Below are 24140 nucleotides of genomic sequence, written 5' to 3'. Positions count from 1 at the left end.
CTTTTCCGAGCAGCGACAGCCTCAAGTCCTTTGACATTCTGCAGCCTGACAGGACAGCTTCGTTTCGGCCTGTGGAACCTCATGAAATATTTTAAATAAAACAATATGCGATATAAAAAAAGTTTTTTTTTTTTTAATTGGTTTTAAACGTATTATTTCGGTGTGAAGATCAGATAAGTGCATAAATTATTTAATAAAACTAGCCTGCTTTAAAATTTTATAATGATTAATTTCTTGTATATATATATTGTACAGTAGGCTTATTGATTTCAAGAAAATACAATTACTTATATATAAAGTTATTTAAATATCGAATGCATCCAAAGTTTCATCTATCAGAAACCGAATAACTAAAATAACAAATTAGGAACTCTATTATAAAATTCGTTATTATTATGTAGTAGCTCATCATGATTTCGTCTTAACCTGGTCGAAATATCCATTTCTTGTACTCTCTTAGTACTGCTGTTGTTGCCGCTGCTGCTGTTTTTTTTAATTACTTTTTTTTTCCAACTCATTTTCTTTTGTGAACCGGGCTCTGACTGATGCCGAGTCCTTGCTGGTTGAGTTGAGTTGAGTTCCCGGATACGGCGGTTTGTCGTCCTCCCCGTCATCGTGGCTGCTGCTGTTGCTGTTGTTTTTGCTTGGCTGCATTTCCAGCATAAATTCAGTTTCATCATCCCGTTCCCCTACAAAGCACACGAAAAGAAAAAAAGAACAGGATATGTGTGGAAAATAATTTTAAAATAAAATACACTATTGTCTTGTCAATGGTTGATAATGGAAGCTCAATCAATTTCTAATTGATTACAATATAAAGTTAGGTTTTTTTTTTTAAGATCTGCGCTTAGCAAATTTCCAAATGTTAAATGTTCATCATTGATTACATTAATAATTATTTTTCTTTTATTTGTGAAATGTTTCTTCTTCTTCAAATATGAACTTTTACGTTGTTTTTCTTTTTTAATTTAATAAGTGTGTTTTTTTCTAATAAACATTTTAGTATAATGGTAATATAATTATTTTCCTCTTAAATTGGTAAACTAATTTAAAAGCTGTTCCCAAATTCTAGAGACTCCATATTGGAATTAACATAGTATCATTTTTTGGTATTTCTATTAAAGAAAACTCATGTTTTTAGTTGAGTGCATCTCTCATCTCGTTTTGGCTTGTCTCCGCTGACAGACAGCTGTCATGGGCGCCTACTAAGCCCCCTTTCCCCCTCTCCACCTCCTTCTGTCCACCCCCCTTTCCCCTTATTTGCCCAGCCCCCTGGCAAAATGACATTGTGACTATGCAATTAGTATTATGAGAAATATTTTCTCATGTTGTTTTTAGCATTTTTTCCCCCATTTTTCAGCTGAGGTGCCTGGACCACGCCCCCTTTCACCCCCACCCTGCGTTCCTAAAAAACATCACGGTGTGCTTTTGTGTGGCGCTGATTATAATTTTTGTGTTTTTCTTTTTTTTTCACCCTTTCTCTGTCTCTCTGGCGTGCAAAAAATGTAATTAACTTAATGATTTTCATAAGCGAGTGCCAGGTGGGCGAAGGGAGGGGGAAGAGGGGGAAAGGAGGAGAGGAAAGGGGAGGCTGCACTCATTATTGGGGCAATTAAAATGATTACAAAATGCAACAGAGAGAGGAATACAAAAATATGAAATAAATAGCAGCGAGAGGAGCGAAATTACAGGACCTAGTTTTATGCGTAATGTGCTTAAAAAGCATAAAACCAAAATTCCACCTCCATAGTTTACCCCTCCTTTTGTCATCCTATGAATTTCGCACCAGGACACTCCCACGTCGAAACCAGCGGGTTTCGTTTCCCCCATGTTTTGTCCTGTTGTTCTTATTGTTTCGGCTTTTCCCCTCATCATTTTTTGTTTCGGCTTTTTTTGCCGGCATTGACAAATCATAATTAAAAATTCCAATTAACTAGCGTCTTTGGCGGCCAAGAAACCAACAACACACCAGCGTAAAACCACCCAAAATCCTGGCGAAAACCACCCACTAACAACATCATTGCTTTCACCGCAGGGAATTCATCTTTATTCGCGCAAGCCACGCGAAATTTCATTGTTTATCCTCTGTTTTGTTGTTTTTGAAAAGAATATCGCAGAAATTATGGGCATGGAATCCATCATAAGTTTTTTTCGAACCATTTTTTTGAAAGAAATATCCAAATAAGATTATTGTAATAGTCTTGTCAAATAAAACTACGTCAAAAGATGCCTGAAAGTGGAAATCTTTTAACATCTTTTATTTTAAAGTAACCATCAATGCATTCTTTTTAAATATGTTTGAAATAAAGTGTAAAAAAAACATTTCTTTTATAGCATAACAAGACTTTAAGTATTAGGAATATTATTCAGTTATTCAATAAGCTTAATTAAGATTTTAAATTGAGAAAACGTATGGATTTTTTAAGTTTAAAACCTACGTTACCATAATGACGAAAAACGGGCTTAGACTTCAAAGAGAACTCTTTTAATTCAACATATTCCTGTACATTTCACTATTTTATACTTGGATTAATATAATTTTTTATTGATATTTGATTATTGAAAATGCAGGGTTGTCTGTAAAGCTTTGATTAAAATGTACGTTGTCTAAAGCTAATATTTAATTTTGTAATAATTGGTTGATTTTTATCAAAATTAAATTATTTTCATTCAATAACTAATTCTAAAAATATAAATTCTTAAGTAAGATAATCAGATATGTAAAAATATTTGTTGATTAAAAAATTTTCTTAAAAAAACCACCAGCGACGATTATCAGAAATCATTTTAAAATACTGTTGGCTTGATTTTATTATTAAAGCAATATAATTCCTTTAGAATTATACAATTACTAACATTGAGTTATACATGATTTCACTTATTATAACGTTAGATTTCGGTTGTTAATTAACAAAACTATATCCTTGCAAATGAAACTCAGTAAAAGAACTGTTGCCTACTTTAGAGCGAACATTGAGCAGACGCCATTTTGTTCTTGTTTTGGCGGCATATTAAATCAAAAAGCGGTAAATAAATGAGAAGAAGAGTGGAGACAAGGAGGCAAAGAGGTACAGAGGGGAGCCAGAGAGGCAACAAGGAGCGGAAGTAGAGGAGCGCGCTGAAATAAATAATTAACAACGGCAGCAAGCGACGAGAGCGAGATGGAAAACAACAATGGGACGCTCTCACTCAACCACACACACAAACTAACACGAAAAACAGCAGCTCACACACACACATCTAGATTGAAAGACCAATCAGCGCGACAAAACAATGGACACACACATACACAGTGAGTGAGAGAGAGGGAAAAGTGGGTGGGAAAACTCCTCGCTCAGGTGGAAAACGCGTTGCCTAATGAATTCCAACAACAACAACAACGGAAAACAGGAAACAACAACAAGCGCATAACAACCCAGCATCAAATTACAAAATTAAAAATGGCGCAGAGGGAATGCCAGGAAGTAAGCGTAAGAGAGAGAGAGGGGGGGGTAAAAAGGGAAAGAAGAGTAAGGGGTAATAACACAGGACGAAGAGTGTGAAAGCCATAGTTAATAACCATTTAAACTTACAAAAATGAAAGAAATAACAAAAAAATACTCCGAAATAAATTAACAGCCTGTTTACAATGTAAAACTAAAAGTTTTACATATATTGCAAAACTATTTGATCTTCTAAAACATTTCAAAATATGTATTTACGAGTGTACATATATGTATTATAACCAAAATACACACTTCTGTAATAGGCTAAATTAAAACATTGAAGAAAAATATATGTGTAAATAAACTTTTCTTCAACTTTTAACTTCCATTGCTATAATTTTTGAAAAAATAAATTCTTTTAAGTATTACAACTTAATTATGAAATTTTTAAATCGACCAACTTTTATAATTTGCAAAATCAATTAATTATTTTCCACAATAAATATAAAAGCCTGAAAAAGAAAATTTCAGTTATTTTAAAAAATTATAAACACGGCCCAAAACAATGAAACATCTCTGTGATAATTTCGCGTAATTTGAATGAGCCTGTCAACGTCGCGCTGTCAGTTGTTTTCAGCTCGTTATCCTCGTTATCCTTGTCATCCTGGTCAACCCTCACACACACAGCCACGCACTCTCTCACTTACACACACAGACACATCTGGTCTCGCTTATGATTGGCTTGTGTGCAAAAGGAAGCAAATGAAATAAAAGGCTGCACACAAAAGCGCCTGCAGGTGGCGAAAAGTGGGCGGGGGGCGGTGGAGTGCCACGCCTATTCTTCATAAATAATAAATAAATATAATTTCCAGCGCAAGCGCAGCGCAAAAAAAAATGCGAAGCAAAAAAAAAGGCGAAACAAAAACAAAACACAATGCCAGGCAAATGAGAAAATTACATCCCTTCATTTGTTTAACACACATACACACATACAAGTGGAGGGAGTGGAACGGGGTGGGGAAGGAGGTGAAAAAGAAGAGATAGTTATTGTTTTCCCCCACTTCCTTTCTCAACCCCACCTCCTCTGCTCCACCTTCATCTTCATCATCAGCTGTGGTGGCAACCTCATTTTCTTATGCCCCTTTTGTGCTCTTCCCTCCTTTTTCCCCACTCCGTCTTCGTCCTTTTCACCCCCCTCCCTTGCGTGTATATGTGTGTTTGTGGGGTGTTGCCTTATTGTCATTGTCCTGCTGCCGACGTCAACGTCGCTGCCAACGCCGCTGCCGGCAGCATTAAGTGATTTCAATTTTATTATTTACAGGTACTTTTTCATGTACAAAACAATACAGGTACAGTGGAACAAAGTGCTACAAATTAAGAATATGAAAATAAGAAAATTTAAAGAACAACTTAAGTTTATAAAAAACAAAATAACTAGTACAAAATGTAAAAATCCTATTGATTATATAATAACTAAAATATTATGTTAGTTTGGATTTGATACTGCTAAAAAAAGCTAAATTAATAAAAATAAAATGGTATCTGCTTTGCAAACGTCTTGTTAAATTAATTCTAATAACTTTATTAAATTTAGAAAATGTTCACATGCCCTTAAAAAAAATATTTTTAATGATTATCAACCTTAGCGTTATAAAAAAAAAAATTAAACAAACAATAAAGAGGTTTTTGCATTAATTCTGCTTGTGCTGATTTTTTTTCTCTGTTATTTAAAATTATTGTTCAAGATCTAGCCCACTGTATACAAAACAACAACGCTTATGAGGTTTTTGTGCTTGTGCCGTAATTTAACGAAGTCAAAACGAGAAGACAATAAACAACAACAATCCGGGGAGAAAGGAGAGCCGAGGGAGAAAGCTTTGGCTGCAACAAATCAGAGAGCGAGATTAACTTTCCGAGGATGCGCAGCGTGGCCCAAGAAAGAAGGAGATGGTCATAGCCAGCAAAAAAAGAGAGAGAAAGCACGCGAGAACTAATTGCAAACAAGAATAAATAAATACTGTTTAATATTAAAAAATGATTTAATAAAATAACATCAATAATAAATGATGATTGTATTAGTTTTTTTATAGCTAAATTTGGTTTTTTAAAGCAACAAGTAAGTCATAAAAATACAATTAGCTGAATTTTAAACTGTGTGTGTAAGGTCCTTAATTATAAAGCGAGTCGCAGGCGCACCCTCACTCATACAAATGCATATACAAATACATGTATATATTAGCCCGAGTCCTTTGGCAGCTGCATAAAAGCCGGAGGATGCTGCCTGCATTTCCACAGTCGCTGGCCAAACGCTTAGCGAAAAGCATCTCTCCGAAAATTATAAATTAAAAATCCTCTCCTCGCAAGTAATTTTTTTTTGTGGCGCCAATTGGTGGCGATTTGAAAAGCAATTTTCAAAAATATTTATTTTGTTTCGTGTGTCGTGAGTGAATAAAATTGTAAGATTAAAAAAGGGAAATACAATGAAAAACAGCCTCAAACTAAAAATTAATTTTTTAAATAAATACAAAATAAGAAAATAGATCAACAAAATATAAAATAGCAATAAAAAAAATAGTTATTTAAAAAAAAATGTAATGAAAGATATAAAATTAAAAATAAAAAAAAACCTTTTTTTTTGCTGTGAAGAAATTACATAAAAGAGAAACAATAAAAGAACAAGTTCAAGAAGAAAAGTTTTCAGATGTATAATGTTAATGTTCACTTACAAATTTAATAAAAAAGGAAATCAACAAGAAAATACCTTCAAAATTTTCCATAAGCAATAAAAAAATCTACGAAAATAACAATAAAAAAAACCATTGCCAAAGAATAGCAATAACACTTAAAACCGAATAAACAGAAAACGAACTTTTCCACTCTAAATAAGGCAAATTATGGCTGGTCCATTTATATCGCCACTGCCCGGAGATCTGCTCACGGAGTATATGTTTGGCCGGAGAAGACAGCGCCGGAACCGCACGACCTTCACGCCCCAGCAGCTGCAGGAGCTGGAGGCCCTGTTCCAGAAGACCCACTATCCCGACGTATTCCTGCGCGAGGAGGTGGCCCTGAGGATCAGCCTGAGCGAGGCGCGCGTCCAGGTGAATCCCCCTTAGAAAGCAGGCAATGTATCCAGTCAGTTGATCCCTGACCATCGATATCCGAAATTCGAAGAAAATGCGAGATTAAAAACAGTAGCATACTTTTCGAGGCCGTTTTAATCAAGTCCTTTATAACAATTGCTCAAGGTTTTGGTCATTTGTTTTGGGTTTGACTTATTTTACTCGTTTATTATATAAGCTATTTTTCTTATATTGCTATAATTGTGGATCTAAAATATTATATTATTAAATAATTTCCGTTATTTAGTTGTCTCTCTTTAAATATGTTGCTGTTGTATATTTGTAACCTTTTCCTCAGAAAACAGAATTGAATATCATTATTTTGAAAATAAATTTGTAAGCTTCGGACAACAATTTAAAGTCATTTTAATTGAGGTAGTTTTTATAACCGTAGACTTGTTAAAGTAGATTTCCATATATGTATTTTACTGAAGCGTCTGAAAATTAAGCACTGAGTTAAATAACAATTGTACGAACAGAATTATGGCTTAAGTTTTTAAAATATGGCTTAAGTGAAAAGGGAAAGATAAATTTCTTATGATTAAAGTCCAAAAAGATTGAAGCACACACATCTGAAACAATGTATTTATAATTTTTAAATTAACTATATAATTGGAAAATTGCAAATTAATTTCTTGAGTATAATTTACGTTTTTGAATTCTTAAAATAAAAGACATATTTTTGAATAGTGTATAAAGTGTGCAGCACACACTTTGGGCTGCGATTTCTCAACAGTGTGGGTATAATTTCAAAAAACTGTTTCTTTTTTGTTTTTGAGTGGTTCCGAAAAAGCTATCTTATGTAAATTAATAAATAACAAATTAATTTCTTGATACCTAAAAACTAAGCAACATGTTCTTGATAGGTACTATTGATTTGTGAAAATAAATTCTTAGTCTATACAGGAAAGTTCGACCTAAATTAACTTCAGGATTTTTGCAATCCATTTTGTGATTCGCAGGTGTGGTTCCAGAATCGACGGGCCAAATGGCGCAAGCAGGCGCGACTGCAATTGCTGCAGGACGCCTGGCGGATGCGCTGCCTCAGCCTGGGCACGCCCCCCGTCATGGGCGGCAGTGCGGGCCAGGTGGGCGGTTCCGGTCCTGGAGCTCCGACTCGACCGCCCAGCCAAACGCCCGAGAACCTCTCCGCCGGCGGCAAGGATTCCGACATGGGCGATGGGGTGAATAATGGGCCCAGTTCCGGGAGCTTCACCATGATGCATCCGGCTTTCCAGCAGCAGCAGCAGCAACAACAACAGCAGCAGCAGCAGCAGGCACACCAGCAGGCCCAGGATCAGGACAAGCTATCGAAGACCTATACGGAACTAAAGCTCTACAAGGCGCCCACACACGGCATGGAACTGGGCGGAATGGCCGCCCTTTCCGGACACTCTGATGAGGGATCGGATGGATCCGATTCCGAGGAGATCGATCTCACTTCCGGCGCCTGTATCGATTTCTCCCAGAGCAGCAAGCTGCAGCAGCAACAACAACAGGGCACTCAGGGATCAGCGGGATCGGCGGAATCGAACGGCGTCCTTTAGACAGGGATAAAAATATATATTGAAGGGTACAGAAACGGATACGAATGTGGATAAAGATACTGATACTCGTAAAGTACTCATTCGCCGCATTAAAAGTTTTCCTAGAGAACAACACATTGCAATATTTTCCCATGAACTTTTTCAATTTCAATTTTTTAAAATCATGGTTCATTAGTCCTTTATTTGTTGGCAATTATTTTAAAATTTTCTCATAATTTATCACACAATTACATCTTAAATTGTAATATTATTTAAGAAAAATTTTGACATTTGTATTAAAAGTTTAAATTTATTTTCAATTGAAATGTAGCAATTGTTAATATATTTTACATATGTTTATCAAAATGCATGGGGAATAATACTTAAAAAAAATCGAATATCAAAGCTTGCATTTCGAGCGAGTACTGTACACATAAACATGGCGATGTATATAACGGACATTTAATGTGCATTTTATTTAATCATTTACATCTGTATAAGGTTTTTTGTTTAGCAATAAAGAAACAATGTAAAAAACAAGTTTTTGCTCTTGATAAAAAATTAATAAATTAGATACCAATACCAGCAATGGCAACATATGAACTAGTTAAATATAAACAAGATGCATTGCATTTTGATGGGTCTTCATGAGTGTCATTGCGTGGTAATAAAGAGATGATCTATAAACAAAAGTATCTTCCTAAGAATAAAAACAATCAACCCAATTTATTACTTTTTAAGCTTTTTATTTGAATTATTGTTACAATCAGTTTTGGATGATTTTTGAAATTGTCCCAAGTCAGCAGAAAAAAGAATCTGCAAAAATAATGTCATAAGAAATGTGTAATAAGGTCAAAACTTAAGAGTACTCACTGCCTGAGCCCAACCCGCGTATTGTCCATGTAACTTTTGAAAATGTTTCGAAACCTCTTCGTAAACCTTTTTGGAAATGTTCTTTTGACCGTTCAGCTGTGGCAGGTAGTATTTCTTGGCAATATTGTATATGTGTATGTCAACGGGCACGGATTCCAAATGGTCCAATGACATGAGGCAGATGCAATCGGCCACCTTATATCCGATTCCGGGGAGCTGGGTCAATTCCTCCCGAGCTTTTTCGAACGGCAGGCTCCTCAGCCTTATAAACCAGGTTTGTCCATCTCGTTTTTGAATCTCCTGCAAAGTTTGCGCTATGAACTTGGCCCGATATCCGAATTTAGCAGCCCGTAATTGGTCGTTTAGATCGTTGCTGGAGATGCCTTTGAATCTGTCAATCGTTGGAAATGTGTACTCATCGGCACCATTGAAATGGCCAATCTTGGTGCCAAAAGTACAACAGAACCATTGGATCATGGCTGATATACTGAAATTAATAAATGTGGACAATGAAGTGTAAGGAGTACCCAAATGTATCCCTATCCATACCGCTTGATATTGTTGTTTTGACTGCACAGGAAGCTAAAAATGTTCTCGAATGGCTCCTGAGAAAGAACGCGGACAGGCTTGCTCAAAAATTTCACAAAGTTCTCATCTCGGCTTAACCAATCCTTCTGGTTAAGTTTTAAATCGAAATCAACACGGAGATAGTCCGATATTAAGGTTGTATAGTCCACTGCGATCAATGGAGTGGTGCCGAATGCCTCGTAATTTATGCAGGACTCTTCTTGCTCGAGCACCCAGTAAATGTTGAACGCGACTCCACAATACTTTGTACTATTAGCATCGGATAATGATCGCCAACTAAAATTTATAAAAATGTTTCTTTAGGTGAGTTCATATTTGTTAATGGGGTTATGTACTTACCGAAAACTTTGTCCTCCAAGCAAAGTTCTTTCTAAATCACACTCTTCTAAGGACAGGTTTATTTTACCACGCTGTTGTAACATCGCTTTCATGATGAGATTTTTAATACGCATAATTATACGTAAACACGCAATTAAATATGTCACTTGGGTCGGTTTTTTCTCTATTTAAGTTTGTTGATTGTTATCATCTATTAAATTTAAACTGGGCACTCAAAAATTGTGATTAAGCTGAAAAACAACAAATTCACAGAAGCAATCAGCTGTTTATTTAGGGTATTCCCCCATTTCACTGAATTTTTATCGATTTCTTAAACAGCTGTTCCTCTAAGTGTCGTCAAGGGTATTCATTTCTTGTGGAAAGGTTCTCAGGTACCTAATTTAAAATGTCTTGGTTAACAATTGTTAATCATAATACTGAAAAGACTGAATGAATGTAAATTCCTAATGTGCCAGTCTAATAGATGTTAAAATGTATTCTATTATTTTGATTTGCTTATTGGTTCAATTCAAATGGTCAGTAATACCGCTAAAAAAAAGAAACGTTTTTTTATATAATAAATTATGTCAAATTTTTTGACTTTTTTGTAAAGGGTTAAATCATCATTCGAAATTTTAAAACGAATTCAACGGTGTATGACATTCCAGCATTTGACCGTTATTTCCCGGGGTTTTGACACAAAAACCAAGTTTTTAATGTGTTTTTTTGAATTTTTGGCGATTTTTCAAACAAAATTATTTCTGAAGAGTCTTTTTGTTGTAACTTTGCTAAAATAAGAGCCAAAGTCAAAGGAGTTGCTATTTTGAACAGTTGGCAACCCATACAATCCATCCCTGATCGATTGAAAACAATTAATTTAGTTTTGACGAAAAAACCGAATTTTGAAGATCGTGTTTTTAAAAAATTAACATATATCCAATTTTCGGACTTTTTTGTAAGGGGGTACATCATCATTTTTTGCAGAAATTTGAAAATCTGAAAAAATTTAAACTGTGAATGCCATTTGATTGGAAATTTTATTACGAATTCAACGGTGTATGACATTCCAGCATTTGACCATTATTTCCCAGGGTTTTGACACAAAAACCAAGTTTTTAATGTGTTTTTTGGGATTTTGGAAGATTTTTCAAACAAAATTATTTCTTAAGAGTCTTTTTGTTGTAACTTTGCTAAAATAAGAGTCAAAGTCAAAAGATTTGCTATTTTGAACAGCTGGCAACCCATACAATCCATCCCTGATCGATTGAAAACAATTTATTTAGTTTTGACGAAAAAACCGAATTTTGAAAAGCGCGTTTTTAAAAAATTAAGATATGTCCAATTTTCTGACTTTTTTGTAAGGGGGTACATCATCATTTTTTGCGAAAAATTGAAAATCTGAAAAAATTTTAGCTGGAAATGACATTCGATTGGAAATTTTATTACGAATTCAACGGTGTATGACATTCCAGCATTTGACCATTATTTCCCAGGGTTTTGACACAAAAACCAAGTTTTTAATATGTTTTTTGGGATTTTGGAAGATTTTTCAAACAAAATTATTTCTTAAGAGTCTTTTTGTTGTAATTTTGCCAAAAAAAAGGCCCTTAGTCATAAGAGTTGCTGTTTTGAACAGATGGCAACCTATACTATCCATCCCCGTTCGATTGAAAACAATTCATTTAATTAATTAATTTAGTTTTGACGAAAAACCCGAATTTTGAAAAGCGCGTTTTTAAAAAATTAAGATATGTCCAATTTTCTGACTTTTTTGTAAGGGGGTACATCATCATTTTTTGCAGAAATTTGAAAATCTGAAAAAATTTAAACTGTGAATGCCATTTGATTGGAAATTTTATTACGAATTCAACGGTGTATGACAATCCAGCATTTGACCATTATTTTCCAGGGTTTTGACACAAAAACCAAGTTTTTAATGTGTTTTTTGGGATTTCGGAAGATTTTTCAAACAAAATTATTTCTTAAGAGTCTTTTTGTTGTAATTTTGCCAAAATAAGACCCAAAGTCAAAAGATTTGCTATTTTGAACAGCAGGCAACCCATACAATCCATCCCTGATCGATTGAAAACAATTAATAAAGTTTTGACGAAAAAACCGAATTTTGAAAAGCGTGTTTTTAAAAAAATAAGATATGTCCAATTTTCTGACTTTTTTGTAAGGGGGTACATCATCATTTTTTGCGAAAAATTGAAAATCTGAAAAAATTTTAGCTGGAAATGCCATTCGATTGGAAATTTTATTACAAATTCAACGGTGTATGACATTCCAGCAATTGACCATTATTTCCCAGGGTTTTGACGCAAAAACCAAGTTTTTAATGTGTTTTTTGGGATTTCGGAAGAATTTTCAAACAAAATTATTTCTTAAGAGTCCCTTTGTTGTAATTTTGCCAAAATAAGACCCAAAGTCAAAAGATTTGCTATTTTGAACAGCTGGCAACCTATGCCATCCATCCCTGATCGATTGAAAACAATTAATATAGTTTTGACGAAAAAACCGAATTTTGAAAAGCGTGTTTTTAAAAAAATAAGATATGTCAAATTTTCTGACTTCTTTGTAAGGGGGTACATCATCATTTTTTGCAGAAATTTGAAAAACTGAAAAAATTTTAACTGTGAATGCCATTCGATTGGAAATTTTATTACGAATTCAACAATAAAAACACCGAAATGAAAAATCCTGAAATCGTTAATGTATATAATATTAAATAAAATATTCAAGTACCTAGGCAGGGTTAAGTGCCGAAATTAGGTTAGTTTTTAGGTACAGTTAGCTAGGTACATGCTGACCAAAGTAGGGGAGTACCCTCATTATTTTAGCCAGCTGTTTCTCCACCATTGGCTCTTATTGTTATTTCTTACAAGCAGTCGATAACGCTTTCTTCTTTGATTAAACTAATTAATGATTGTTGTGTTGTCTTGCGGTCCATATACATACGTAGTGCAATGTGCCTGTGCCGGACCTTAATACTACTGCTCCTGATCGTACTGCTGATCCTTGGCTACGTGTGGTGGAAGCCGACGGCCGGCGGCACCAATCCGGATGTCCTGCCCACGGTCCTGTGGCACGGCATGGGCGACTCCTGCTGTGTGCCCATCAGCCTGGGCGCCATCATGAAGCTGATCGTGGAGGAGACCAAGGGCGGCTACGTCCGCTCCATGGAGATCGGCGGCAATCCGGTGATGGACTGGCAGAGCGGCTTCTTCATCCATCCCAACGAGCAGGTGGAGTACGTCTGCCGGCAGCTGCTGCTGGACGAGCGCCTGGCCAAGGGCTACAACGCCATCGGGTTCTCGCAAGGTGGCCAGTTCCTGCGCGCGGTGGCCCAGCGCTGTCCCACTCCGCCGATGAGGACCCTCGTCACCCTGGGCGGACAGCACCAGGGCGTCTTCGGGTTGCCCATGTGCCTGACCCTCTCCAACAGCGCCTGCGACTACATCAGCCGCCTCCTCAACTCGGTGGCCTACTCAGAGTGAGTCCTGGTGCTCCTGAATATTCAGCACACGACCATTATCATCGGGGTTAAGGTGGTTTCAGGTCTGTGATAGCAGTAAAATACAGTGAGTTTCAAAAAATCTGATATAATTATTGTTCCACTTAGAGTGAGTAAGTTCTGGTGGCCAAAAATATCCAATATAAGACCACAATCATGGGTAAAATATGATACCAGGTCTGTAATAATAGTAAGGCACTATGAGTTATAAGATCTAATATAATTATTATAACAAAAAATATTTTAAAGCAACCAATTTTTAATTGTCCCCTTTTAAATGATGATAGTTTTCATATTTTATCATTCCGAATTCGATATTTAGAAGAGTAATTTTTGTTTTTATTCATCTTTCTTGAATGTATTTCCAGAAATCAACAAGCGGGAGTCGGGTTTATAAAACAAAGAACCTTAAAAGTAGCTTAGGCCAGTAAATTGTGGGGTGTTTACGTTACTCAAAATGTGTTATATGTATGTGCAGAATTTGAGTGTTCGGTTTCTTCACAAGTTGTTTATACTACTCAAAATGTTTTCTGGATATAGAGTATGCATGTCTTCATCTCTTTCTAAACTGTGTTCTTCTCCCTTTTTCTTGCAGAATGACCCAACATAATTTGGTGCAGGCCACCTACTGGCACGATCCGATAATGGAGAACCATTATCGTCTGGGCAGCACATTTCTGGCGGACATCAACAATGAGCTATACCTCAACGAGTTCTACATAGAGAATCTCCATAAGCTGAAGAAGTAAATATAGATGAAAGTCCACTGGGTCCAAACTCTTAAGCTGGAAATATATTGAATTCCGAACCAAAGCAGTTTTATTACTGATATACTAAAGAATGCTAATAAACATAAACATTTTGTTTTGCAGATTTGTGATGGTTAAGTTCCTGAACGACACCATTGTCCAGCCAAAAGAGTCGCAGTGGTTTCAATTCTACACCAGCGGACAGGACAAAGTCATTCAGCCCTTAAACGAGAGTAAAGTCTATCAAAATGTATGTTAATACTTAGTATTTCTGTTATATGATATATATAACTACAATTTGGTAAACTCATTATTCAGTGCCTGTTCTGATATTTTTCTTAATATTTTTTCATATTTTCCTCCTTTCCACAGTTGCGCTTGATGAAGATGGAAAAGGAGGGAAAACTGGTTTTCCTTGGCGTTGAAGGTGATCACTTGGCCATTTCCAAGGCTTGGTTTATCAAAAACATAGTGCCTCTGCTACTCGAAAAATAAGATAAGATGGGTCTCAAATTAAAAAAAAAAAAAAAAACATGTGATATTCTATTTGACAAAGGAGAGATTATTACCTTCGATAAAGGCCATTGTTCCAGACTGAAACTCGCAATGAGCCCATGTTTTGATACAATACATTTACTTTTATACATGTTTAATTAGATATTTAATAAATTCAATTGGGACATACAAAATGTGTTGGTTTGCTTTCATCGCTTTTCTCGCTTCTCTCGTTTTTTCTCGCTTTAACTGTGTAACTAATTAACTTAAACGTTAGAACTACGTCTCTTGTAGATGTCTTAAGTAGTTGTGCCCGATATTTCTCTGAAATATTCAATGCAAGGCAACCGCGTGTTCCGTCCGACTAAAATGATTCCATACACGTAACCATATGGTAATTACTCCGTATATATATATATATATATGTTTGTTAGTTATATATAACGCTATGTACATGAGGCAAATAACAAAAGCAACTTACAGACAACCATAGACAGATATAAGTTTACATATAGAAATAGTTTAGTTAGGATTCACTTTTCACAGTGGATTGGGCGGAGGAAATTGTGTGGGCGGTAGGATGGAAAAGGAAAGGATACGAAGGGAAAGGATAGGAAAGGAGTGGCTCTGAGTGTAGAGTATCGAAATAGGACCCCAGCCATATGCAATATGGCAAGCAGATCATAACTTGGACTTTGGATTGGTGTTGCGGGCGAAGAAGATTTCCGGGTCCTTGTGCGGACGCTGGATCTCGCGATAATTGTTGACTATCTTTTTGGACTCATCTTTGGGACACGATTGCAAATTGCGAAACACCTGAACCTGCAATATAATAGAGGAATGAGTTTATTCATATTCTATCCCAGTGGGTTCCAAAACTCACCTGGCCGCGCGACACGTAGATGGGGGTGCGGTATATGATCCAGGTGACACTTTCAAAGTACGGCGCCGTTGTTAGAGAGCCCTTGTACGTGTAATAATGTTTGCTCAGCTCCTGCAGTCCAATCCACGATAGGCAATCTAAATAGAGGCAAAAGAGGGATAGTAAAAATTCAATTACACGTTAATTTGGTTAAAAAGATTATGACAGTTGTGGACTGAAATCTGAAACGCACCGGAATCCAGCGATGCACTAGTGTGGATCTTCTGAACGATGCGGATGCCCTCGGTGATCTTCTTGAACTCCGGACAGTCCTTCTCGCCGCAGGCCTGGATGAAGAAGGCGACGACGGCCAGACCGTCGGGCTTGTTCTTGGCCTCCGCGAAATCCTTGTACTTGGCGTTATAGTGGACCGCATGGGCCTCCATGGAATACTTCATGCCCTCCAGCGTGTGCTCGCAGCCGGACTCGTCGCAGTCCGACCAGTGGAAGTGCAGCTGCTCGAACACGTACATGTCCGTGTCGAGGGCACCTCCGATTATGTATGGCTGCTGCTTTCGCTTGCTGAAAGTGACCATCGCGGAGGTGCCCGTGTTCTGGACCCGGGCCACGCCCACCGGCTCCCAGTGGCCGTGATACTCCAGCGGATCCACATCGTCGATGTGCTCGATGGCACGGTTGCTGATCTCGATGGGGGATTGAACGGGCATTGCCAACTCTCGCTGATTCCTCCTGGGATTTAATTATGCTGAAAAGAGGAACAAAATAATACAATTAATACAAATATAAGGCATTTGATACATTTTTAGTCGGTGATATTAAAATGAGATCAAAAGCTTGGCTTTCTACTAATTGGTATATACATTTGTTAATACATTTGTTTCAAATGTAAGTTAATTTTAATTAATTAATCATTTATGGTTTCTTTATGAATAGTTTTTTTACTTTTTGTTATGTTATCAAAACATGTCTTTTAAAAAATATATAAGATCAAATTGGGATTCATGCGAGAATTTTGATTGTCAAAATTTATATAAATATGTAGCTTTTGTTGATACCTAGCTTTCTTTAAAGAAAATCAAAATATTTATGTACTTATAATTGCATGCTTTATCGTTGCTCTTGTATTTATATTTATTTTGAAAAGATCTATGTGATATGATATTAAGATCCACCTGGGAACATATGGATTTAAATTTTTGATCTCATTGTCATTGTCATGTGCATCATAGCCACCTTATTCCAGTTTTAAACTCCTAATCCTAACTCCTAGCACCGATTCCTAGCACCCGATTCGTATCCGTATCCGTAGCTGTATCTTTATCCGCACCAATTCCGATTCCGATTCCGACACCAATTGCAATTTCCACCTCCTCCGACGACTCCCTATGTTATGTGTGCTGCGTCCAGGTATTTCTTCTTCCGGAGCTTGTAGACACGCCCGCGATCGTCGGCGCTGGCGTCCAAATGCTCGGCTGGTGACAGCAGCGCGGCTCGCGGCGGCGGCGGCGAAGTCGACGTCGTGGTGGCGACTGCTCCGCTGGGCGCTCGCGTCTCGGAAAAGTACTCTATGCCGGCGCCTCCAACGACCGACGCCTGCTCCTCCTCTTCAGATCCGCGGATTAGCTAAATCCGATTGGATGGGCACCTGGAAGAGGTAGACAAAATGCGATATTAGTCGAAAAGTTAAGCTTTACATTGATCGGTTTTGAAAGTGTTCCAAAAAGAGATTGTTTTACATTTTAGGAAGAATTAAAAAAATAGAGTAAGCCCGCGAGTTCTTAAGGATCCTATTGCAACTAAACAGAAATAAAAACAATAGTAGATACTTTTCAAGCTAGGGTTCTCTGATTTAAGCCCAGAACACAAATATATATACAAGAAGACTTGTTAAATTTATAAATATAAACTTCTTATATTTATATAGAGTATATAAATTAAAATCGCGAGTTTTTAAGCTTCATATTGCATTTACCCAGAAATAAAAAAAAAAATAGAAGAAAATGTTCAAGGAATTTTAGCTTTATTCTTCTTATTAAATTTCTAAAAATGCTTAATAAACTTTGCTCGTTGTGCAAAGATTTCAAAGACTCTTAGCTTTGGAGTTCCCTAAATTGCTTAATATTTCCAATACTTGCAATGTTGCTTGTCAACAGATTCATACATATATCGGCTGCTTGCCCTATTTATACGCTTGAAATATCTAGTAATATCGAGTTTCTGAAAGCGGTAATTTCCTGAATCGAGAGGGAAACGGGAGTCGGCAATACAGGGCCACGGAATCAATTAAATGTTTAGCAATTCGCGTGCTGGGGATCCGCCCATCGCCTCCCACTGGAAAATTGACACCGCCGCAAATGCATTTTCCCCCGCCCATCAACATTCGATTCACAATTACTGTAATTAAAGTGCGTTGGACATACATACATAGATGTGTCTTTATATTCAATGGTTACTTTCTCCTATTCCACTGCTTAAATATTCTGGCTACTCAATAGTCCACGCAAAGTTGTCATCCTTGTTTGCACAATTTTCCTCGTTATGAAGCCATTTTGATCTATTGATTTTCACTTTATTTCCACTTTTAATAAAACAAAATTGAGGCGAGGCTACGAATGGAAAAGGTTGGCGCAATTAAATATTGATTGACAGGGAAATTCTTGCAATTGACGCAATAAAAATGTGTTATAACATTAAAACGGGGAAACATATCCCCATAAAATATATCGTTATTAATCTAATCAATTTGATAAGATTTAACGGCAGGATTGGAGAAGAACAACTTTTTAAAGATCATAATACATACTCAATTTGTATGTATTGCCACACAGAGTTTCCTTAGCAGTTAAATAGTGAAATAATCATAAACCATATTGTCTAAAAAAACAGTTTACTAGATTTTAAGTCTTTTGGAAAAACGTAAAAGCCACTAAATTATACATAGAAACAATTTAAATCTTAAATATAAAATTAAATATTTTAAACTAGTTTATATGATTTAAGTTCCATACTAATTATAGTCTATAAGAAACAAAATCGCCCATTGACGTCTGTAATTCCCATTAAGCATTAAATAACGCTGTCTTGGCTATAAAAACCCTATATATATAAGCAAAAATTCATTTCCAGGCAGGTGTCGAAAAGTAATTAAGATAAGAACTTGGAAACCTGGCACATAAGGTAAGAAAATTACACATTTAATATTAATTTACTGGTTTTGGGTCAGTGGCAGCTATTTTCCTTTTTTTTTTGGCTTGCAACTTAAAGCTAACTTTATGCACTTGCTGATTGGCTTTTGATTGGATCGAGTAGAGGGCCATAAAGTAAATTATATTCCTATCGATTTATGAACCGCATAATGCCAGATTAACACGAGTAATGTTTAATATTTGGCAACAATAAACCCAAATATGATTTTAATTGACAGTTTTATAATCCGCCAACCGACGCACTCAGAGATATAGAAGGTTGTGGTAGTAGTTGTAGTCAGACACACAGGTGCAAGTGTCAATAAGTCGAGCGGCAGACGTGTGATGGGGAGCTGCTTATCGCCAACCGATAGGAACTCGAGCTATATATTTACGACAGACATAATGGGGCGGACTCAAATAAACGAATCGATCATAACGAAAGCATTTCCAGATAACTCCCATTCCCAATCCGATCCAAGGCTGCTCTAAAAACATTCTGCCCCGATTCGATCCACTCAAAATGTGAACCAGAATCTTCCAGAATACTACATACTTGAGTCAGCTGAAATTGGAATTGAATTTGCATTGGTCATTGGCCTTTTCAGCACATAGAAGTGCGAGGAATATACATATGATAGCTTATCTGGTATCCGATTATTTGACTCCATATTTTGCTTTCGACGTCACGGAAATACATATATTTCATACACATAGCAAACTCATTCCTCCGATCTTCTTATTTTCTCACGTGATTTTTGATTTTGTTTGCGCCAAGATCGATCAGTAGTGGGCAACAAACAGTTTTCAATTAAGGAATTTATTTCATATCTTATCAGGCATTTTTAATGGATTTTTACTCTTCTTTGGTCGTCAGATGATTCTATTATCTTAATTAAGAACTTATTATTAGACCTACATTTAATTGGTCGTTCTAAAAAAGATTATTTTAGTTTAACGCTGCATTTTATCTTAACTGTCCATTTGTTATTTAAGCGTTTCAGTTATATTTTAATGTGGCGTGCTGAGGCCATTTGATAACATCTTTTTTTAACGATATGACATATAGGAGCACCTGATGCTATTGTCCTTATCTTATCCAAGATATATATGATGTTTTTGTATTTCTCTGACATCCATTTTCATTTATCTTGTATTTGTATGATACTTTTAACGAGACACAAGTGTCTGCGAATCGTTTAAAATTTTTTAAATTGTTATAAAGCATGATTTTTAAGCAATACATTAAAGTTGTTAAATTATTACAAGTTCAGATTTATTTTTGTTAATTTATTAAGTGGTTTTTTATAAACTTTAAATGAGTTTAAATCCATTAATGGCAGAGAATATTTGTAATGCAATGTTTGTTGAAATAAAATACAATGTTTTTGTTTATTTTAATTTATTCCAATTTATAAAACATCCATAGCTATATTTTAATGTTAAGGCTTCTGTAGTTTTTAAATTAATTTAATAAATTGGCTATTTGTTTGTGCTTTTAATGTCCTTTGATCCTTTTTTGCAAATTTCCATTTAATTTATCTTGGAATTTCTAAGTTTATCGCCATCCACCACACGTAGACGACAGGTGCGACCTAAAATATGGCCAGATTAAAAGTGGTTTATAGTTCGAGATACCTGCGCTTCCTTACCTTCCCAAATCGGGTTCCAAAGTCTGGCTCTCCTCCCGCTGCTGCAGTTAGACTGCTTACATGTCCGTTATCGCACTCAACTTTTTTTTTACTATCTGCATAAAATTACACGACTAATGGTGAGTAAACACACACACACATACGGATAATCGTATTTATAGACCGACCGGCCGGTATTTGTTATCATTATGATAGAATTTGCATAGAGTGGAGAGGATTTTTATATATTTTCGGCCATCGATAAGGTGGCAAGCGGATTGATTCGATGGGTGGAAAATTAACGGAGCCACATTCAAGTGCTGGACTGATTCAAGTGGCTTGAACACGTCAACGACGGCCTTGGAGGGGTTGCGATCTGGGCGCGGGATAAGGGGCGTGGCCGAGGGAGCGTTTGGAGTTTCCACCCAGATAAAAACGACATGACTGATTGTCATGTTTCCACTATCAAATGCCTTTTTGAGTTCCGATTCCAATCAAGTCTTGCAAATTAATTTTTTTGCGTTCAAACTTCGATAAAGACATTGTGTCATAAATTAAATACAAATTCCCGACTCACTTTTCTATCATCGATTTTTAAGAGCTAATTTTAAGCCACTATCTTTAAGCCAATAATCATTTTATTGCCATGTTCAAATTATAGGTGGACTATGAGTAGTAAGACTAGAGATAATTATTTAATTACCAACTTTATTTTTTAAAATTTCTTAATAATAAATAACATGTATAGACTTAAATTTAAATGTAATTTTGTGATATAATATGGACCAAGTGATGAATCTATTTAAGGCAATAGAATCAAAAAAACAATTTTTTAAATATAACAAACTGCCTTGTCACATGACTATATGCTACTTTCGTGTAATACAGTTTTTTTTCGCTGTGTAAATTCCCCTAATTGAGATAATGTTGAACCGAAAACGTCAGCAATTCCACTTAGTTGATATCGAATCGGGGCTTATCGCACCAGACGGACGACTTGTGCGTCCGGATCGGATCAATGTCTATGTCTCTGAGGTGGGCGTGTGGAATCAGCGGAATTTATGCAGTCGCAAGTGGCCGTGAAATGGGCATGTACTACATATAGTGAGCCGGTCAGACCGAAATACTCCGCAATAAATAAATGTTGTTAAGTAATTGCATTGACCGATGGCCCCAGTGAGTAAATAAGTCAACAAAACAGCACACTTACTCAACGAAGCACTTGAGCATAGTCGCAATTTTGGAAAAAGATGTACCTTGCCTTGGATTCAGAAAATTCCCACATGTTTTTAGGTAAAATACTCTTTAAAGCAAGAAACAAAGCATATTACTTATTATTTAGAAAAAACAAGTTTAGGGAAGGGCGAAGGAAAGGCGATCGACTCACAAAAATTAAAAATAATTTTGATTACTAAGCTAAGTCTGTGTTTTAGTGTAAAATTAAATGGAAGTCTCTTTCACCAAAGAAAAACGTAGTTAAATTTGGATTTTCCTCTGTTAATTTTTTTTTGGATCTTTGGGTTTTGGGATTTTAAATGTCGTTTTTAAGAGTACTAGATTGCGGTACCAAAAATGTTCTGGATCTCCGGTGGTGCACTTTTCCCAGCCACCTATGACCTCATCCATCCATCAAACGCGTTATCCAACTGGCCGTCCAACTAGCATTATATATGGGCAAGTCAACGTTGACGAGGCGGCAGAAGGAGCAACAGGAGCAACAGCCAGCTATCGACCAAATAACAAATATCCTAACGACTCAAATCCACTGAAAGTCGGAGGAGGATATATATTTGGGTAGACATGTGCGAAATATTGGAGTTGAAGTTCATGTTAGTTTGGTTAATTGTTTGGAAATACTTTTACAGCAAATAACAACAGTAAAATCTTATTTTATATAACAATCAATGCTTTTCGCAGAATTTTGTTTCTTTATGTGTAAGTAATCAAAAATGTATAATTTATAAAATTCTATTTGGTAAATCAAAACAAATTTCTGTTTCTAAATTTTGAAACTCTTCGAAAGAAATTATAGTTGTAATTATAATGATATATCTAAAGATTACAAAGGTTATTGAAGTTTTTTGCGCTTTAATATCTTTTTCTAATTTCCTTACAATTTATATTGTATTGCATTTCTGAAGGCGTCTCAATTTGCAATTGATTTATTCTATTAACATACTGACACAATTAAAATATAAATAAACCACCAACAAAAAATAAACAATAAAATCGCATCGTAAATACTCTCTTTTGGTTAAAGATGGATTAATTATTCGCTTTTTAATTCCATTTTAAAACATGTTACATGATTTTTGAAGCTTTTATTATGAGTCTAATAAAATATGTAAGAACATATGTATAAAAGAAATAAGGCTATACAAACTCAAATCACTCAAGTATACCATTTAATTTCAAAAAAGAAGGAGTTCCTTTTTATGTTTATAAATTTTTAACAAATTTTTAACAAAATAATAAAATAATAATAATTTAGCTTCTAGGAACACTTTAATTTTAAGTTTTGTAAGTCTATAAAAAAGTTTTTTTTTGGAGAATGACTTTTAGTTTTGCATCATTTGCGGGATTTTCTTTTTTTTATGGATTGTTTACGTTTTTGCATGATTCGCCGCCCAACAGATGGCGCTATTTTCATAATCTACGTTCTCTTTTGTTTTCTGTTTCCGTTTTTATTGGCGCTTGTCACGCGACATTTATTATTGTATGTACTTTATTAATGCAGGGTATTTTAAGTTTAGTCACTGCATCAGCTGTTTTGTTAGAGTTTCTTTTTTGCACTGGAATAGAAGCAGGAAAAGAAACAGCAAGAAAAGCATAAAAAATGAAGCAAATCAATAAATTGTTTTTTTTTTGCCCCAAGTGCAGGGTCACACACACACACACTCAAAGCTGACCTTCAAAGGGGAGAGAGGAGAGGGAGAAAGAGTGTGAAATTCACGTGAAAAAAATCAGTTAGTGGGAGGGAGAGGGGTTGGAAAATTATGATTAACGGAATAGCAAATAATCTTATAATGTAATTATGGCGCTGTCTCGCTCGCTCTATCCCCACTCTATATGGTTTTTTGCCCTCTGCTCTGCTCATTTATTTGCATTTTTTTGTATTTTTGGGACGAGCGGCCGGCGTTGTTGCTTTTTTTCCTTTTAAGTGTTTGTTTTTTTCCGTTGGCGGCGACAGACATTTTTAATAACTAACACACACACGTTCTCCTAATTTGCGCATGTTTGTGTGTGTGTGCGCGAGTGTGAAGAAGAGGAAGAGCGCGGAGTTTGGAAGTTTTTGTGTCATCTTATTTCGCTGGCTTTATTTACCTGTTGATTGAGTTAGGCTTTTTTTAATCGGCCACCGCTAGCGATTTTCCAATCCGTTCGGCTAAATTAATTAGAAAACAATCGACATTGGCATTTATTTATTCTCGCAATTTCGCTTTTGCCGCACACCAACACACATTTACACACGCACTGCGCAAAAACAAGAACAAAAACCATGTACGAACCGTAAACACGAAAATTTAAAGCGAGTTTCGCAATTTCAGTACGTGAATTTCGATGCGCGCAGCGTGAATTGCGATTAGTAAATAAAAAAAATCATGCCTTACTGCTCGTTCAATTCAGTTCCGTTTGTTCTAGTTCCGAGGTTTATGCGTGCGCTAAATCGCGACCAAGGTGTGGTTCTTAAAAAGTCCGATTTCGGGATGTATTTACAGCATAATACGAAAGGGAAATATTTTAAATGGCTAAAATTTTCATAAAGTAGTGTTTTGGCAGCTATAAACTTTTCCCCCACAGCTTTAACTATATTCCAGAATACTGAAATTC

The 24140-nt window shown here is 35.9% G+C and overlaps 4 protein-coding genes across 5 annotated transcripts; 2 read left to right on the top strand and 2 right to left on the bottom strand.

Moving 5' to 3' along the window:
• The first annotated feature begins 6074 nt into the window (after positions 1–6074).
• LOC108136405 (paired mesoderm homeobox protein 2) lies at positions 6075–8300 on the top strand. The gene is made up of 2 exons (XM_017257514.2): positions 6075–6526; positions 7510–8300. The coding sequence occupies exons 1-2, from the start codon at positions 6320–6322 to the stop codon at positions 8092–8094; spliced, it is 792 nt and encodes a 263-aa protein (XP_017113003.1). The 5' UTR covers positions 6075–6319; the 3' UTR covers positions 8095–8300.
• Positions 8301–8798: 498 nt separating this feature from the next.
• LOC108136390 (N-glycosylase/DNA lyase) lies at positions 8799–10162 on the bottom strand. Its single transcript, XM_017257501.2, has 4 exons — positions 9874–10162; positions 9496–9810; positions 8947–9433; positions 8799–8889 (listed from the first exon to the last, which is right to left on the bottom strand). Exons 1-4 carry the CDS (start codon positions 9984–9986, stop codon positions 8803–8805), a joined length of 1002 nt encoding a protein of 333 aa, XP_017112990.1. The 5' UTR covers positions 9987–10162; the 3' UTR covers positions 8799–8802.
• Positions 10163–12764: 2602 nt separating this feature from the next.
• LOC108136552 (palmitoyl-protein thioesterase 1) lies at positions 12765–14804 on the top strand. Its single transcript, XM_017257858.2, has 4 exons — positions 12765–13345; positions 13962–14111; positions 14239–14365; positions 14488–14804. The coding sequence occupies exons 1-4, from the start codon at positions 12819–12821 to the stop codon at positions 14608–14610; spliced, it is 927 nt and encodes a 308-aa protein (XP_017113347.1). The 5' UTR covers positions 12765–12818; the 3' UTR covers positions 14611–14804.
• On the bottom strand, positions 14748–23926 carry LOC108136553 (carbonic anhydrase 2). 2 transcript variants are annotated; one of them, XM_017257860.2, is made up of 6 exons: positions 23819–23926; positions 23634–23694; positions 16727–17138; positions 15726–16238; positions 15494–15630; positions 14748–15432 (listed from the first exon to the last, which is right to left on the bottom strand). In XM_017257860.2, exons 4-6 carry the CDS (start codon positions 16198–16200, stop codon positions 15292–15294), a joined length of 753 nt encoding a protein of 250 aa, XP_017113349.1. In that variant the 5' UTR covers positions 16201–16238; positions 16727–17138; positions 23634–23694; positions 23819–23926; the 3' UTR covers positions 14748–15291. The 2 variants fall into 2 exon arrangements, with proteins under 2 accessions (XP_017113349.1, XP_017113348.1); XM_017257859.2 differs by having other exon boundaries at positions 23634–23902.
• Positions 23927–24140: the final 214 nt, after the last annotated feature.

The sequence above is a fragment of the Drosophila elegans genome, unplaced genomic scaffold, assembly GCF_018152505.1.
Source record: "Drosophila elegans isolate 14027-0461.03 unplaced genomic scaffold, ASM1815250v1 contig_149, whole genome shotgun sequence".
NCBI lineage: Eukaryota > Metazoa > Arthropoda > Insecta > Diptera > Drosophilidae > Drosophila > Drosophila elegans.
This window is presented reverse-complemented; position numbering and strand designations above follow the sequence as displayed.

Excerpts from the sequence above, each read along its gene's own strand:
- LOC108136405 (XM_017257514.2), top strand. The coding sequence starts at position 6,320 with ATGGCTGGTCCATTTATATCGCCACTGCCCGGAGATCTGCTCACGGAG. Across the intron at positions 6,527-7,509 it reads TGAGCGAGGCGCGCGTCCAG|GTGTGGTTCCAGAATCGACG; the intron begins GTGAATCCCCCT and ends TGTGATTCGCAG.
- LOC108136390 (XM_017257501.2), bottom strand. The coding sequence starts at position 9,986 with ATGCGTATTAAAAATCTCATCATGAAAGCGATGTTACAACAGCGTGGT. Across the intron at positions 9,811-9,873 it reads CTTGGAGGACAAAGTTTTCG|TTGGCGATCATTATCCGATG; the intron begins GTAAGTACATAA and ends TATAAATTTTAG. Across the intron at positions 9,434-9,495 it reads CAAAACAACAATATCAAGCG|TATATCAGCCATGATCCAAT; the intron begins GTATGGATAGGG and ends TATTAATTTCAG.
- LOC108136552 (XM_017257858.2), top strand. The coding sequence starts at position 12,819 with ATGTGCCTGTGCCGGACCTTAATACTACTGCTCCTGATCGTACTGCTG. Across the intron at positions 13,346-13,961 it reads AACTCGGTGGCCTACTCAGA|AATGACCCAACATAATTTGG; the intron begins GTGAGTCCTGGT and ends TTTTTCTTGCAG. Across the intron at positions 14,366-14,487 it reads AGAGTAAAGTCTATCAAAAT|TTGCGCTTGATGAAGATGGA; the intron begins GTATGTTAATAC and ends TCCTTTCCACAG.
- LOC108136553 (XM_017257860.2), bottom strand. The coding sequence starts at position 16,200 with ATGCCCGTTCAATCCCCCATCGAGATCAGCAACCGTGCCATCGAGCAC. Across the intron at positions 15,631-15,725 it reads TAGTGCATCGCTGGATTCCG|ATTGCCTATCGTGGATTGGA; the intron begins GTGCGTTTCAGA and ends GCCTCTATTTAG. Across the intron at positions 15,433-15,493 it reads TCTACGTGTCGCGCGGCCAG|GTTCAGGTGTTTCGCAATTT; the intron begins GTGAGTTTTGGA and ends ATTATATTGCAG.